Genomic DNA, 15,233 nt, shown 5'->3' with positions numbered 1-15,233 from the left:
CTGCAGCAACGCCAACACCAGCTAATTGGTTTACAGGTAACACTGTGTACCCTCGGCTGGCATGGCAGCGGTCAAAGGTGGCTCGGCAATATAAAGTGACGTGGCTAATTGTTTAACGGCAAACTTTGAGGAAAAACAACTCTGTGTATTCAAAAGTAGCACGTTTCAGTAAGAGTGTCAACATTGCATAACAAGTTATAACAGCTAGCTTTATTGATTTATTCAGTCATCTTCATGTTGTTGATGATATGTCAAGATTGACATTATTATCTCTGCCAGCGGGATCATGTGATCGGTCTTGTGAGCGTGAGTCCGTGTGCACCTCTGTGTCTGTCCACAGCTTATCTCGCATTCTGCTGCAGCAAGCTGCATTGTATTTTAGGGTGGCCACTTATGGCAGCATGCTCAAGGACGTCTCGCGGTTTGCGGTGACTCACACTTTCTCAAAACACCTTTTATTGCCCGTCTTATACTGCCATCGACCGACTCTTCACTCACTACTCTTAACTGACCCCTGGCCGCTGCAAAAAGAAAAGAAAGCTTGGTGAGTTTAATTTTGCTTTTGGCAAATTTGTATGACGCGTTTTATACGAGGACTTCGAAATTTATCAAAATGCTCAATCCAACGGAATTTCAGAAGCTCTCTTTTAAACGAGCCGACAGGACTTCCGTGAGGTTGTGATGTCACAACCGTAGAAGTGACGCTAAACTTTGTGGAGCCGACACACCCAGTAAGTCCCCAGTTTTTCCACAACTTGAATCAATAGTGAATCTTGTGACCTGCTTGTAAAAGCAGCAGTGTTGTCTAGCACCTGTCTGTCCTTGAAATCAGCAGACCCAGCTTTAAGCCGTGTCAACAGGTCTACACCTTGCTGAAGTGTCTTTGAAGCAGCTCTACAGATGCAACTGCGTCATTGTTACAGGTTACAGCTGTTACAGCACTATAAGTGAATAATGCCGTCTAATCTGAACAATATAAAGTTCACACTATTCAAAACTATTCTGTATTATACCCCTTACTGTACAAACCTGCACATTCATACCTTAACATACTGAATAAGATTAAAACGAACACCTTTGTGTCAGCTTCTTTTCAGATTTTTCTTTCTTTTCACTAGTTTAAAGTTGCATTGATTACATTTTATTTTACTGTGAATATAAATGACATCAGCATGAACGTGTCTGCTTACAATATATGTTTTTTATGAAAAAGGGATGACTCAGTAGTGATGTATCTCAAATGCCTTTAATCAAAATGTGTTAAAGGTGTAATGTTGCAGTAAGCAATCTAACAAACAACTTGCTTAAAAGAAGAGCTTTGTTTGGACAGAAAAATAATAAAGAAATCACGTTACTCCTTTGCAGCAAGTGTTAATAACACTTTCACGAAGGCATGTCGTTTCTTGAATATAGATCCAGATGGTCTTTACATGCAGTATAGGCCTATTTAAATCCAACTGGCTATGAACTTACAGTATGATTAACAACCATACCCTGCTGTATTTTTTATATTACAGCCAGAGAATATTCCATTGCAATTGTAATGACTTAAATGTAGTTACTGTACTTTTATTAGTTTTAAGAGTTCTGCATCGTTTGGATCTCTCTTCTACAGTAAAAGACTGAAAGTGAGAGCTTTACCTTTAGCACTCAAACGGTCAGCTCATCAGGCCTCAAGCGCAATTATGGAATCTAATTCCGACAGCGTAACTAATATTAGGAAGATTACAAAATTACGTTTCCACGACTTATTAAAACCATCATGACCATTGTGAGATTAGGTCAATGCAATTCCTTTCGCTTGGTAATCTAGAGGAGAGTTTGCTAGCAGCCCAGAGACCCAATGCCAGTTCATCGAAGACGTACTCAAAGTAGGCCATTTTGCAGTTTACCTTCATTTTCCACATGGAAGACCACAAATGCAAGTATATATTCTATATAAATTGCTGTGAAGTGTTCGTAGGTGGTGGAGGATCACTTTTCTTGACAGCTTATCATATTTTGGCATTGAAAGTCTTTATGCAGAGCTGAGAGTCAAAATATCTTCTTTGAAACAACATGAAAAGGTAAGGTGAATGCACAGCAGAGACCCCCTTTACCACAGAAACTACTCAGGGAAAAAAACAAGAGTGATGCAGAGCGAAAGAGCCTTTCAAAGAGATGGCTCAATTTATATGCAAAAAAAAAGAAACACAAAACAAGCCAAACTTGAAGCTTGTTTATTTTTTAGAGCCATCACTAAGGGCAATGAGGCAAATAGCCTCTGGCAGATCATTTAAAGCTGCATTCTCCCGGCCATCTCTCAAGATGTTACACTGTTATTGCTGCTATTTTGTTCTCTAAATAGGTTACGACTAAGGCTTATGGGAGATATGATAAGGGCTAAGTAATGGGTCTTTCAAATGTCTAAAGAATGCACTCACGGTGCCTTAAACCAAATTACCTTTTCTAGTTGCTAACCAGAGTTCCAAATAGTTTAATATACTTAATGAGACAAGTCTAGGAGACTACATCGATTGGCTATCACTTTCTTTTTGTTAACAGGGCTGGTGCCCTGAGGTGATTTAATGTAAATGATTATTCAATATCACTAATTATCATTGTTATTAATTACTCAATATTTTTTATGGTCATTTTAATGCCTTTTTGTGCTACTGTACTTACCAAATGTTGGTGCCCTTTTATTATAAATATCTATTGATAGTCGTATTAATTTATTAAGGGGAATAGAGCTGAAACAAGTGGTTTCAACAACCACAGATAAAGTCCCTGCAAACAATGTTCTCTTTTTAGAAGATGAGAATAAAATATTGTCGCTTTTTTGGGTGACAAAGAACATTTATTTATAATTTGAGTATTTATTATTTAAAATGTATCCAGTTCAATTTGAAATCTGACAATAAATATTGTTTATAGATATTCTTCAATTGAACTTTCTATATTTGAAACGATGTTAATAAAACTATTACATATATTATATATGTTTTATTATATGTGTTTATGCAATTGTACTATCTTGGTACTCTATGTATTATTATTATTATATAAAAACTGTCTAAGTGGGTTAAAATGTATGTCAAATTCATGTTCAATATGGCAGAAGTACATAATGTTTAATGAGTCAGTGAATGTAGTGCAGTTTATTGAAGCAAGCTGTAGTAGTAGTAGTAGCAGAAACTACTCATTAGAAATACAAACATTTGTACTTCTAGGATAGTAATAGTAAAATCTGCATGAGTGGCTGAATTTGATCATATCAGATATAACATTAACACTGCTTAACAACAGGATTGTAATTTGTTTACTTGAAGACAATGTGCTGTCTCTCTTTTGTGCTATATTGCTTTTCAAATCAGATTACCATATGTTTCTCCAAGTGCATCACATAATATTTCTCATGCTATAAGCCATACTTCATCTTGCACAAACAAATTTGTTCCATCTTATACGCTAGTAGGCTACAGTTCTCCGAATGAAAAGGAACAACGGGGAATCTTTTTCCAGTATAAGTGTCCATAATTTGCACATTGACAGCTGAATACCCACATGAATGCCACACATGGTGACAGCAGGATACTCATCAGATATTGTGTCACTCTGTTTGTGGTTTCCTCCATGCAGAGGAAATTAAGCATAAGTGTAGCTGTAGATGTTTGGTGTTTTGAAGGGTTATGTAGTCTCTGACTAAGGTTCTATGCCTGTGCAACAACAATCAATTGAAAATCTTACTTGAGCTGTACAGTACTAATAAAGTAGGAAACAAAAGTCCTTAAAACAATAAAGATGATTAACTTGGCTCTAAATCATCTCAAACAGAATGAGAAACAGGAAGTCCTGGTGTGCAGCGACAAACTGGATAAAGAAAAAAAAAAAAATCTCTGAAAGGTTGACCCAGACTGTTTCAACACAGCCAACCCACAGATACGCTGCTCATGCCCATTTCTCTAGCTGAAAGTTGGCAGCACAACAAAGACCGATGAGATGTGATGATTTTATGACCCCACCAGACGCACACGCGCTCATTGCCAACCCACAGGTCTACTGAACCAACGGAAAACTCCTGCTACTTCAGATGGCAGCCCCTGCTGTGGATCGGGCAGAATCTCCACGTGCCTTTCGGAAAGGACCAGTATCTTGAGTGCCAAGGTCTTTGTTGAATCACAACTGCGTGAGGGCAGTGATTCAACAGGGAGGTAAACTGACTGCGCTCTTCATCATGGCATCCGGAAGAAATTAGGCGGACCAAGTCTTCTCCAAACTTTGTTGCGCTTCACGCCTCTGAGTGAATATATCGGCAACCGTCAATTGTTGGGTTGATTTTGGTTTTAAGAACCACTGGGATTGAGACTGACTGCCACAAAAGTTGCAAAGTATTGATATAGAAACTAACACACTGGCCTCCGTTTTCAGACAATAGGCGTTTTCGGACCAAACTGTCCTGGGACTCCCTGGGAGGAACTGCCAATTGGAGAGCTACCCTGAGACTTACTGTACATCCCTTCAAGGTTTTTTTTCTGCCAATGGGAAGTGAAAAAACCCTCAAAAACGCTGTCCTATGAACTACAAACGTTCATAGTTCTTAAAAATCAATTTTACATTTTCCTTGACGCGACAGAAAGGACATCTTAAAGCAGGTAAATGCAATCTTTCTGGCCCCTTTGTCGCTGACAAATGACCAAAACGTGACCCTTTGAAGTTAATTAATTGCACGAGCAGCTCATTAAGAGTAATGCTAAATTACATGCTTTAATGCAACAACAGTGTCTGTGCCACATCGATCATAATTTGAGAGCTACTGAGTGTGACAAAGTGCCAATCCTCTAAGAAACGGACCTGCGTAAACATCTATTGTAGCACAGCCACTCATTTCAACATTCCAATTATGATTAACAAGGCCCTCTGCCTTTCTGTACCCTTAATAAACAAGGTTTTCATTTCATTTGTGCGCCTGCATGCATTTCTCTGTAGTTAGCTGTAGTCCGGTTTGCTTTCTGGCATAACATCAATGTTCTAATAGCAAAAGGCCTTGAATGTCTGTTAAATGACATTACATTAAAAGCCGTTCTGAAATCTACCACACATGACTCTTCATTTTGCACTCCTGACAGTCAGCAGACACATCTTGGACTCCCCCCCCCCCCGGCAGTGGTTTGTATTGCATCTGAAACACCCTCTAGGTTACCCGGATGGCGTCTCTTTCTTCCCTAGAAGAACCCAGTGCACCGCTCAGGCCATGTGATGTTCCGCAGACTGTTGGAAGTGTCACTTGCGCTGCGTTATCCCTCTTCTCTTCTCTGTCAGAGCCGAACCACAGTGGCGGGCATGACTCACTGAAGTGCTGTACTTTCTAATGACACGAGAGCGGAGGCTGAGTCAATCTGACCTGACAGTCTTGCATAAATCACGGGCCCCGCGATTTAAGTTGCTTTGAGGAGTGTCAACAAATCCACAAGAGGAATATTAGACTCTGCTGTAGGTAGGGACTCCGCCTCTGAGAACTCATTATGGGGCCTCTTCCTTCATGCTGTGCCAGGCTGTGTTGACTGAATTGCTGAGCTTATTTCTGATTCACTTGCAGAAGCCTGCGTTTTAAATTCCCCCACTAGTGACAAGGGTCCACCAGCACCCGAAAGACCATTTCAGGGGGAATACATGGATTTTTTTAAAAAAGGGGGAATTTTTTGGAAGGAGCTTCAACAGCAAGTTTGGCCTGCAGTATACTGTATACATGGTCATGAAATGATCCTCAAATGGCAGCATTTTGAACCTTTTGTTTGCCACACCCAGCAGCAGTACAGCTATTATTTACATAAGATAGACAAGCATTTCAACTCAGCAAAACTTTTATGGCTCCAGGCTCTTTTCTCCCATATTGGCAGCCAGTCAAGAAAAAAGAGGGAGCAACTTAATCAAACGTGAGGGATCTAAACATCGGGGAGGGCGATTGTAAGATGGTTTCAAGCGATGATCAAGAGGCTGGAGAAAGAAGTGCGCGATTCTTTTTCCATTATGGGAGGGGAACTGTAGACCTGCTAGTTCGCTACTCGAGGGCATGGGAGGGAGTGTGATAGAAAGCTGTTGGTTTATGTGTCTGTCAATGTCAGATCTTTTCAGGATCACAGTTCAAGGCGAACAGCAAGGATAAAAGAGGGGGGGGGCAGGGAGGGGAACTGGTACATTGCTGAGAGGGAGCGGGTAGGTCAAAGGACCTTCAACCGAGTAGATGCGAGTGGATATTGTGCTCTTCAGTCATTTGAAGGCCGCCTATTGGATGATACCAATAGGCGGCGGAGCAAAAAGGATGTACATAAGTACAGCATGGGTTTCTGTGCAAAAGGCTGAGGGTGTGACAAACGGATACAACTTGCATGAGTGCGTTATTTACAACTTAATATTTTGGTTTGTAAGGTTAATGCTTTGCAAGACTACAGACTGCAGTTATTCCCCCCCAGTCAAGCCTTCCATTCTCACACATATTGTTCATCCAATACCGTCTAAATAAACAACAGTTTGATTTTTTTTTCTGGCTTATGTACAAGAACTGCAACTTTCCTCTTTAGATTTTTGCCTCCTAAATGGCAAACTAAGCAAACCCATCACACTGGTGTATAAGAGCACGGGAAAACCACCGATTCCAAGAATGTCTGGAAAAATATATTTGCAGTGCAGATCTCAGATCATTTTCTTTCAAAACTGCAACCACCCACAGGCTTGTAAAGCTCCAGCTGGCAAGTATTCCTGAGGAGAACAGATTCTACCCCAGCAGGGGCCACAGGGATGCAGCAGGAGAGAGTAAAAGAAGCTCATTCTGTTGATTAAATTAAGTTGATTTAGCTGCTTGGCTTTCTCCTGGGTGACTTGGAGCTCACAAATTATCAACTTTAAATGGTGGATCTTTGCTGAGATGGTTCATGTTTGCTCCAGATTACATTTTTTTTTAGTACAGTTCAAATCAAATTAAGATCCAGCCTCTGGTAATATTGATTTTGCAATGATTCTTTGAAACGGTTTTATCCAGTGTTTTTATGTTTACCTGCAGTGCATTGTGTTACACAAGTAATGTGTTTTCTGTGATTTCTATTATTGAGAGTGAACATAACTATCAAAAGCGGTTCATGAGAAGTATTTCTGTCAGTGTGTTTTTGTAATACGATATTATGATGACAGCGGGTTTTGTACACCACCACACATTTTAATATGAGTTTCCAAACTACTGCCAGATTAAAAGAAGCATAGGAATCAAAAAAAGCAATGAAAATCCTGTCAATACTTACTCGTATACTTTCAGCTTGTAACACTGGCTGTTCAAAAACAGAAACTCCCAATCTGGTCCGTAGTCTATGGCCAGCCTTTTCCGGAGATCACTAGGAAAACCAAAAAGAACACATTAGACCACTAGCACACTTTAAGTTGAATTATAGGTTTATTATTAGGTTATTTGTTCCACGCCTCTGTCAAGCTGCTCTAATAATGTCTAGATGACTCCTAACTGTGCTGACAATGTAGCTTTATTTTCCTCGCTGCTTTTAGTGACTTCTTGAATAGTGTGTTGATGAGGTGGCCCTTTAAAGCCCATTTCTATGCAGCGTCTCCAATTATCTGAGCTGGTGAGGGCTGCTGTTCTCCACTAATCGCTAACAAGGGAACTAAGCCCTATCTTTACCGGCGCACAGGCCCTTATTTCCATATTCATAGCCCAGAACTGCTAATGGGGTTAACAAATGTTTGGAGCGGGTGATTGTTTCGCTTTAGGTTGATAAGGTAGGGTGACATAAGGGGATGATTCGGGGTCAGAAAAGCAACGCAGGTTGCGTAACTGTGTGTGCATGCCATTCTCTGTAGGGCAGGGGGTCATAACATTCATGCATACAGTCAATTTTTGTGGAAATTACCCTTTACAGCACGCTCAAGGAATAAAAGGTGCGGACTAAGAAGGAAAAGACTTTATTTCCATTTAGTTTCAAAAAGGCACACTGATAAAGGACATGGCCTGAAGAGAACATGGGGGACTCCAACACATAAATGTGACTAACCGACCGGGAGCAATTGAAGCAATGTGGACAAAGAAATAGAGAAACTGAGGTCATGCCAGCTTATTTTCCCCCCATGCAGCCGTTTGTTTGGGGGGGGGGGGATCTTGACCTTTTGGTAACAGCCATCTGTGTGGATGGCTCTCCTCTCCGCCTACTGTAATGAACAGTTCGCAGGCCTAAGGGCCACAGTAGCTACTTATCAGCTATTGCTGGCAGGCTCAGAGCTCTGAGAAAACATCGGAGAGGGAGGAAAAGCACGTCACAGGCAATCTCACCCGATGCTTCTCGATAGAAATATCCGGGCGTAGCTAATTTGTTATGACAGGAATTCCTTTTCTTAAGAATAATGCAAAAATAATTGCAGCGTTTGCCGCACTAATTTGTGCCATGTCTGTCTTTAGAATGCCGCAAAGACATTCCGGACAATTCCTACCCGGGGAAGACGCTCCTCTCAAAATAAGTTTGAATAGGTCTACCCAGCAGAGCACAGTAGGCAATAGTTTGTTTTTCTTCATAAAAATTAGCCTTAGGTATTGCAGTATAAATTCATTACTGTGCAGCTTTCTTCACTGCTAAAGCACAAACGGATGCAGTCTATTTTAAGGCTCAGTTACAAACAGCAGTGTGAGAAGAAAATTGTCCACACGAAGTGCAAAATGTTGACGATTAAGCCACAAATATGCGACGATGGAAGCTAACCTTTACTTCTATTTCTTTGCCGTTTCCCCTTACCTTATTTCCATGTTGACTGTCTCGTAGGCTTCTTCGACTTTCTTCAGATTGGTAGCCTCCCACTCTGCAGCTAGACAAAACAAAAGGTCGCACAAATTAACACTGCGGAGTTGTTGCATCTCAACAGCTGCCAAACAGTGGGCGCTAAAAATAGGCCGTTATATCCAAGACCAGGGCGAGGAGCAAGGTTGCATATAAACAGAAAGAAATGCTATTTCCAGGTGTGGTAACTGCTGAAAGGCCCGCAGGCTTATTAGTCTCTTTACACTGACAACTGTGTTTACCAAGACAGAAATGAAAAGAAGAGTGTGAAAATGACAAAGGTGGCCACAGCGATGACCTGTTTGTCTCTCTTTGTTTGCATATTTTTCTGGCCACTTTACATTATTCACTTTCCTTTTAGCTCCATTTGGGTTTTGAACAACCCCTGAGGGAAATATTTGGCTTATTTGCAGCTAAATGCTCCGCCGTCTTCAGTAGCTAGTTGCTAACCTCGTCTCTCAGTCATTTAGTGTTGGGCAGGTAATCTAGTGCATCGTGTCAGTTTTTCAGGGCTTTTTTTTTTTTTTTTAACTGAAAACAGTCTCCTGACGCCACTGGAAATGTGGTTGGAAAGAGTTTTTTTTTGAGGCCATAAAACCAAACAATGAGATGAAAGACACTTAACACTGCAAAGCTGAGAGGAACTGCAGAGCCGAGCGATAATTCTCTGTGGATTTGTAACTACAAGCAAGTCCTTACATATTATTGTCGGCATTTAATCAAATGGGATTAATAAAAACGGTATAGTGCCGCTTTAAGTCGTTTATCAGCGAAGAGGCAAAACATTTGCTGGTTCCATCCTCTTCCATTTGAGGGTTTGCTCCCCTGACTATAGCATATTGTAAATTACTTTTGACTATAGGCGATTTGTGCACAACTCTGTTTCTTCAAATGACATCTGATTATGTCACGCATTGCCTTATAGATCCCTTTTTAAAGAGAGGTTGACACAACAGTAAACAGAATCATAGTCCAGGTGAACCGTGTTGACCACAGTGTCTTTCCTAACCCTGACCAAAGGAGAGAGAAACTGGCACAAGATAGAAGTGACGACTCCAGTTTAATTGTCTGTGGACAGTGTGTGGGAAGCTGTCACAGCCCTGGTCTAAATACCAATTAGCATGTTCCTTGCATGTGGTCTCCGCAAGTTGACAATAAAGATACCACCCCCCAGCACCTATTTCCTGTACAGATGTGGTGTGTCCGAGAGGCTCGATGTGATTTGCCGTGCTGTAATTGGCTATTTTTTTTAATAGCACCAAGAAGGGGAGATCAGTCCCTAACCCTCCCCTCAGAAAATCACAGTCATACACAAAACAATGTTCTCTCGCATACTCAGATTCCCTATCTTGCCCTATTTCTCTCTCCGTCCTTCTCTCTCCCTAACACACACACACACACACACACACACGCACACACACAGTGAGGCTCGGCATTGACAAAAGGAGACGCTGAATCCCAAGAGGGTGACATTTGACCCCTTGCAGCAACCTAGTGGAGTATGGAGAGAGTAAGGGGGGGGGGGGGGGGGGGGGAGGCTGAGAAAGCAGCCAGGCGAACAGAAGCACCCAAAGCAGGGAACACAGGGCGAGGAAAAGCCTCTGGAATGGTCTCTGCACCAGTCAGGCCGACATAACCTGAGGCCCATGTACAGTATACCAAGAAAAGACCTCACGCTTATGGGTTTAATGACTGCAGAGCAGAGATTAGATTAACGGTCATACGGTCACTGGATGTTATACCATTACAATCACAGAAAGCATAAATTAACTGCTCAAGCCCGTTTTTTTTTATGTGGTCATGCGACGTCTTTTAAACCTAATCAACATAATGGCTCACTTCAACAATCAGATCCTAAAAAAATATTTATCGTTGCGCATAAAAATAAATGCCTTTCACTCAACTAAAAAGTCTCTCTCTACAATTAGAGGATATTCATATAAAAAATGTAGGACAAATGATTTAAGGTTCAGCAAACTTGACCAGTAGATGACATTTTTCCACTTCCACAAGTGTACTGTACTTCACTTTTAGCACTAGACGCCATCAAGAGGGTTTTTTTAAATCACAGAGGCCGTGCACAGAAATAGAAGACGAGGAATACGCTGTACAGTATATGCCGTCTTCTGTCGGAACTCTCCTGTGCATACATACCTTGAGCCGGAGACCAGAGATGCTCTGTTTACATGCGAAACAAATCAATAAGCGAGGCAATTTTTCTGCAACTCTAAGAAAAGAAGCCTGCGAGTCTGTGCAAATGTGCGCCGCGGTGACGTCTAACGAAACAAGGGCAATGCAGTGAGGCCACTCTTGAACCTCACGCTAGCAACAGACACCTTTAGCTAGATTACGTCGACTAACTCAGCACATGTAGGAGTTTGCTTTGTTTTCTGTAAAACCTGCTCTTTAAAATAAAGCCTGGCAGTATGCTCAAACTTCCACGTTACATCCTATTCCTTGTTATTCAGCCCCATACATCAACCCCTTTTTTCCTCTTTCATTTAGATGTGAACGTTCTCCTCTCTTCAATATTTTCAGCATGAGCTCCTCTGAGTCTCTCCGTCACCCCCACCTCCCTCTCTCCAGCTTCTTTTTCTCCATTCCCTCAGTTTCTTTTCCTTCAATTGGAGAACTTGTTCCGACTGCAGAGCGGGGAAGGGATAAAATATAGGTTAAGGATTCCTGTAATGAAATGTTTATGGCAGGTGGTAACAACAAACAAGAGGCCTTCCAGATACTGTCAACAGGGCCGGCTACTGCATTAATAGCCACCTGCAAGCACCGAACACGACGGCCCACAGGTGCTAATTACCCTATTTATTTATTTTTCAAAGAGGCTATTCAACTAACGTAATAAGAGAACATTCTGGCGTTACAGGCCAGAAAAAGAAAGATAAATGTTTGCATTTTAATCTTAAATAGAACGTGTTCAAAAAAAAGGAATAGTAATTAAACAAATACTAGAGTTAAACCACATCTCCCAAATGATTCTGAAACTGCAGCACAGGCTGCTGGGAGTTGTGAAGAGGTCAATCTCGCCCCCCTGCATAATATTTGTGTTGGAGTGTCTGATTGTATTAGGGTTGAGTGAATAACAGTGGCTGGCAGAAATAGCATCATGTTTTGAACTATCAGTGCAATTCATAGCCTTGTGACTGACTCAGTTTGTATTCAGTCTCCCACACTCTCCCGCAACACTCTCTTTTATCCACAGTAGTTGAAGGACAAGTGCAGCACCGCGGCTAGGACGCACTGAAGTTAAGAATGGGTCCATTCACTACGCAACCGCCATTATATCCAATCACCAATAAACATTCAAGTGATTTGTCAGGAAGAAATGAGAAACATTTCAGCTTCACAAATGTTTAGATTTGCTGATTTTCTCTATTTTATACTGTTGAAAATGGAATATTCTTATTTGTGCTTTGGAGATTGATACCACCTGTTAAATACGAAGCTACAAACAGCAGCTGGTTAGCTTACCTTAGCCTAAGGATTGTAAACTGGGAAACAGCTGGTCTGGTTCTGTCTGAAAGTAATGAACCTACCAGCACATCTGGTATTTTACATTTGTTTAATCTGTACAATATCAAGGTGTAAAAATGACATATTGGGGATTTTTACGCGGCGTCACGTGCCGAACCGTTCCCTGGCTGCGAGGGTGTTGTCGGAGTGGAGTGTTGTCGTCATCATTAAGTTGCCAGGAAACCAGCAGAGTCACTGCTCTCGGCCAAGATATAGTCTGGCACATAACTCCCTGTAACACCCCCCCCACCTCTACCTTCGAACCGAGCCAGCCTAGCTGGTAACCACAGCTCCCAGTCTTTGTGCCAGGCTAAGACAACTAACTGCTGACTGCAGCTTAATATGTAAGATAGCTTTAAGATATTCTCATTTAACTGTCATATTTCTCAAAATGTCACACTATTCCTTTAAATAATGTATTTGTTTTTAATGCATGACTTACCGAGAAGCGGTGTTCGCATGCGATTACAACGGCATACAATCCATGTAACAGCGGTAAATGCATGTAAATGCAGCAGTCGGAGTCAATCGCCCGTGTTCTCATTTTGTGATGCGTAATCACTGTTTAACATTTTAACAGAGAACGGGGCCCAATGAACAGAGTAAACAGTCTGTGCGGAGTGAGTTCACTCTGCAACAACTGGGTGCTGTTTATGAATATGTATGATGTAACAAACGCCTAGGAGCTGACCTACTTCTGCGTCTCCTCTGCTCATGACTTGGTCCCCTTCCGGGGTAACTCTGTCATCTTGCAACATACTGTAATAGCAGGAAGGATGCGACTCTCATGTACGAATCAACATGCTCCCTTTTGACGGTTTTGCGAGTGATGATGACCGTCTGCTGAGGGAGTGCGCTCGGTAGGTGGCTGTGCCGCTGTAGGAACAGAAGAAGTGACGACAGGCTATTCATTCAGAGCACGAGAGTTCTGACAAGTTTTATCATTTTTACTTGCCTAAATGTTAAGATGAAAAACATCGATTTGCACTGGTTCTGAGGGAGTCTTGTTTAAAAATAAACAACAAATGACTGAATATGTACTCAAGTAGTTATGCGACGTGAATGCAAGGAGATGCAGGAAATGGAGGAAATGTGTGACGGACAAGAACGCGCATACAAAAGAGAACTCTCGACATAACTGGGGCTGCACACTGGAGAGTACTCGTCTGCACCATCTCATAAAATATCTTTATCTGGGATCATCTTGGTGTAGTGCCAAACGCTGTTAGCTTCAGGAGCTGGGAAAAAAAAAAAATCTATTTCAGACTACATGAGACACAGAAATCTGGCAGCCGCTCAAATCAGACTTCCAACATTTGATAAGTGGAAACGGGCTAATTTGGTGTATCCCTCAAATGGTTGCTATCCAATACATTCCTCCTGTGGCTATCGAAACACACTGCAAGGGTGAGCGAAGGTGAGAGGCAAATCGTTTCAACCTCTTGCCAACGAAAATGTACTAGCAGCTCATTCTATAGCAAAGGGAAACTTGGTACATTTTCTTTTCAAGCTGCTCCTCCCTTGACTCTTGCTTTGCTCCTTCTGTTGAACCAGCACTCAAGGTGAGGACAATTATGTTTTAAGGACGCGTCGCCCTCGGCCGGGGTCAGAGGCCTCCGCGAGCCCCGTATTAACGTCAAGTCCCTCTTGCTTAACATTTCACATCTAATTTGGAAAGTGCTGAACGGAGGCTTTAAACACCATCAGCCCTTGCCAAGGTTTGTAACCCGCCGGAGCGCCAATCCCAGGGCTCTCGTACACGCTGGAGCGCCGCGGCCTCACATCACACGCCAATTCATTTGTTGAGTGCCGGGATGCGTCGTCTTAGAAAAGCTCCCCGGTCACCCAGATGTGAACTGAGGGACATCTTAAAGCATTTGTACGTGGGAGACAAGAGGTGCAGCGATGCAATTTATGTTAAGAGCCGTCATTATAGAAAGCATAATACCAGAACAATGGTTCAAGAAGAGAAGATGTAATTATTATCAGCTTCACACCAAAATACCTAAGCTTATACCACCGTCATATCTAACATCTATAACATATCATATCTATTTATTCCTTGTGAATTTACCATTCTTAGACATGCCCTCATATCTTTAGATGTGTGGTGAAGCCTGACCAGAGTGGCTTCTGAAGTGGTAGGAGGCAGACACGAGAGACTTTGTCGAGATAACAAAAGCTGTTTTATTTACAAAAAGTGCCCTGCTACACGTGTAACCAAACATATATAGAAACAAAACAAACAAACGGTTAACTTAGCATAACTGAATAAACTCAACTCATCATAAAAGAACTTAATCACGTGCACACAGCTACACACTGATGTTCCTCCCCCCCGTACAGTCAAAAGACATCTCCTTATATAGAGCCTTCCATCAGTAGGCTCTAGCTCCTACCATGAGTAGAGGTGACAACACTTACTGCTTCCACTAATTAATAAACAAACTATACCTTACAGCACCCCCTTTGGTAGCCAACAGTTGTATATTGTTTATAATTTGCTAAACACTCACACCAACGTAAAACAGATTATAGTCAACCTACAAACACATCTATACAAACTCTACTCCCCCCTGTACTTGGTCTGACCCTCTGACATCACTGCTGACATCATCCACAGTATAAATAGAGGAAATGATTGGGTGCCTCCTCCTTTAACCTCTAGAACACATGGTGGGTAGGTAAGTATGGGACAAATGGTGTGTTCTCACCCACTTTGTCACAAGATGCAATCTTAACCCCTGCTTCCTGGCATTTCTTTGAAGAAAAAAAATACTTTCTGTGCAAACAGAGGTGCCACATGGTTAGTTATGACTAATTCAAGTCAAACCATGAATTGTAGAAGTATTTAAACTGCAACTCAACCAATGAAAGTGAAGAAAAAGCAGTGGCGCTCAG

At 41.7% G+C, this 15,233-nt stretch overlaps 1 protein-coding gene across 1 annotated transcript in view; it reads right to left on the bottom strand.

Annotated features, from left to right (window-relative positions):
* Nucleotides 1–15,233, bottom strand: part of LOC137874600 (glucosidase 2 subunit beta-like) — a 95,254-nt gene that overhangs the window by 20,052 nt on the left and 59,969 nt on the right. The window contains 2 exon segments of the mRNA XM_068713369.1: nt 7,275–7,364; nt 8,766–8,835. Of these exon segments, the coding sequence (XP_068569470.1) occupies nt 7,275–7,364; nt 8,766–8,835 (160 nt within the window).

The sequence above is a fragment of the Cebidichthys violaceus genome, unplaced genomic scaffold (assembly GCF_023349555.1).
Source record: "Cebidichthys violaceus isolate CVI_PGR_0920_01 unplaced genomic scaffold, fCebVio1.0.p SCAF_19, whole genome shotgun sequence".
Lineage (NCBI taxonomy): Eukaryota > Metazoa > Chordata > Actinopteri > Perciformes > Stichaeidae > Cebidichthys > Cebidichthys violaceus.
This window is presented reverse-complemented; position numbering and strand designations above follow the sequence as displayed.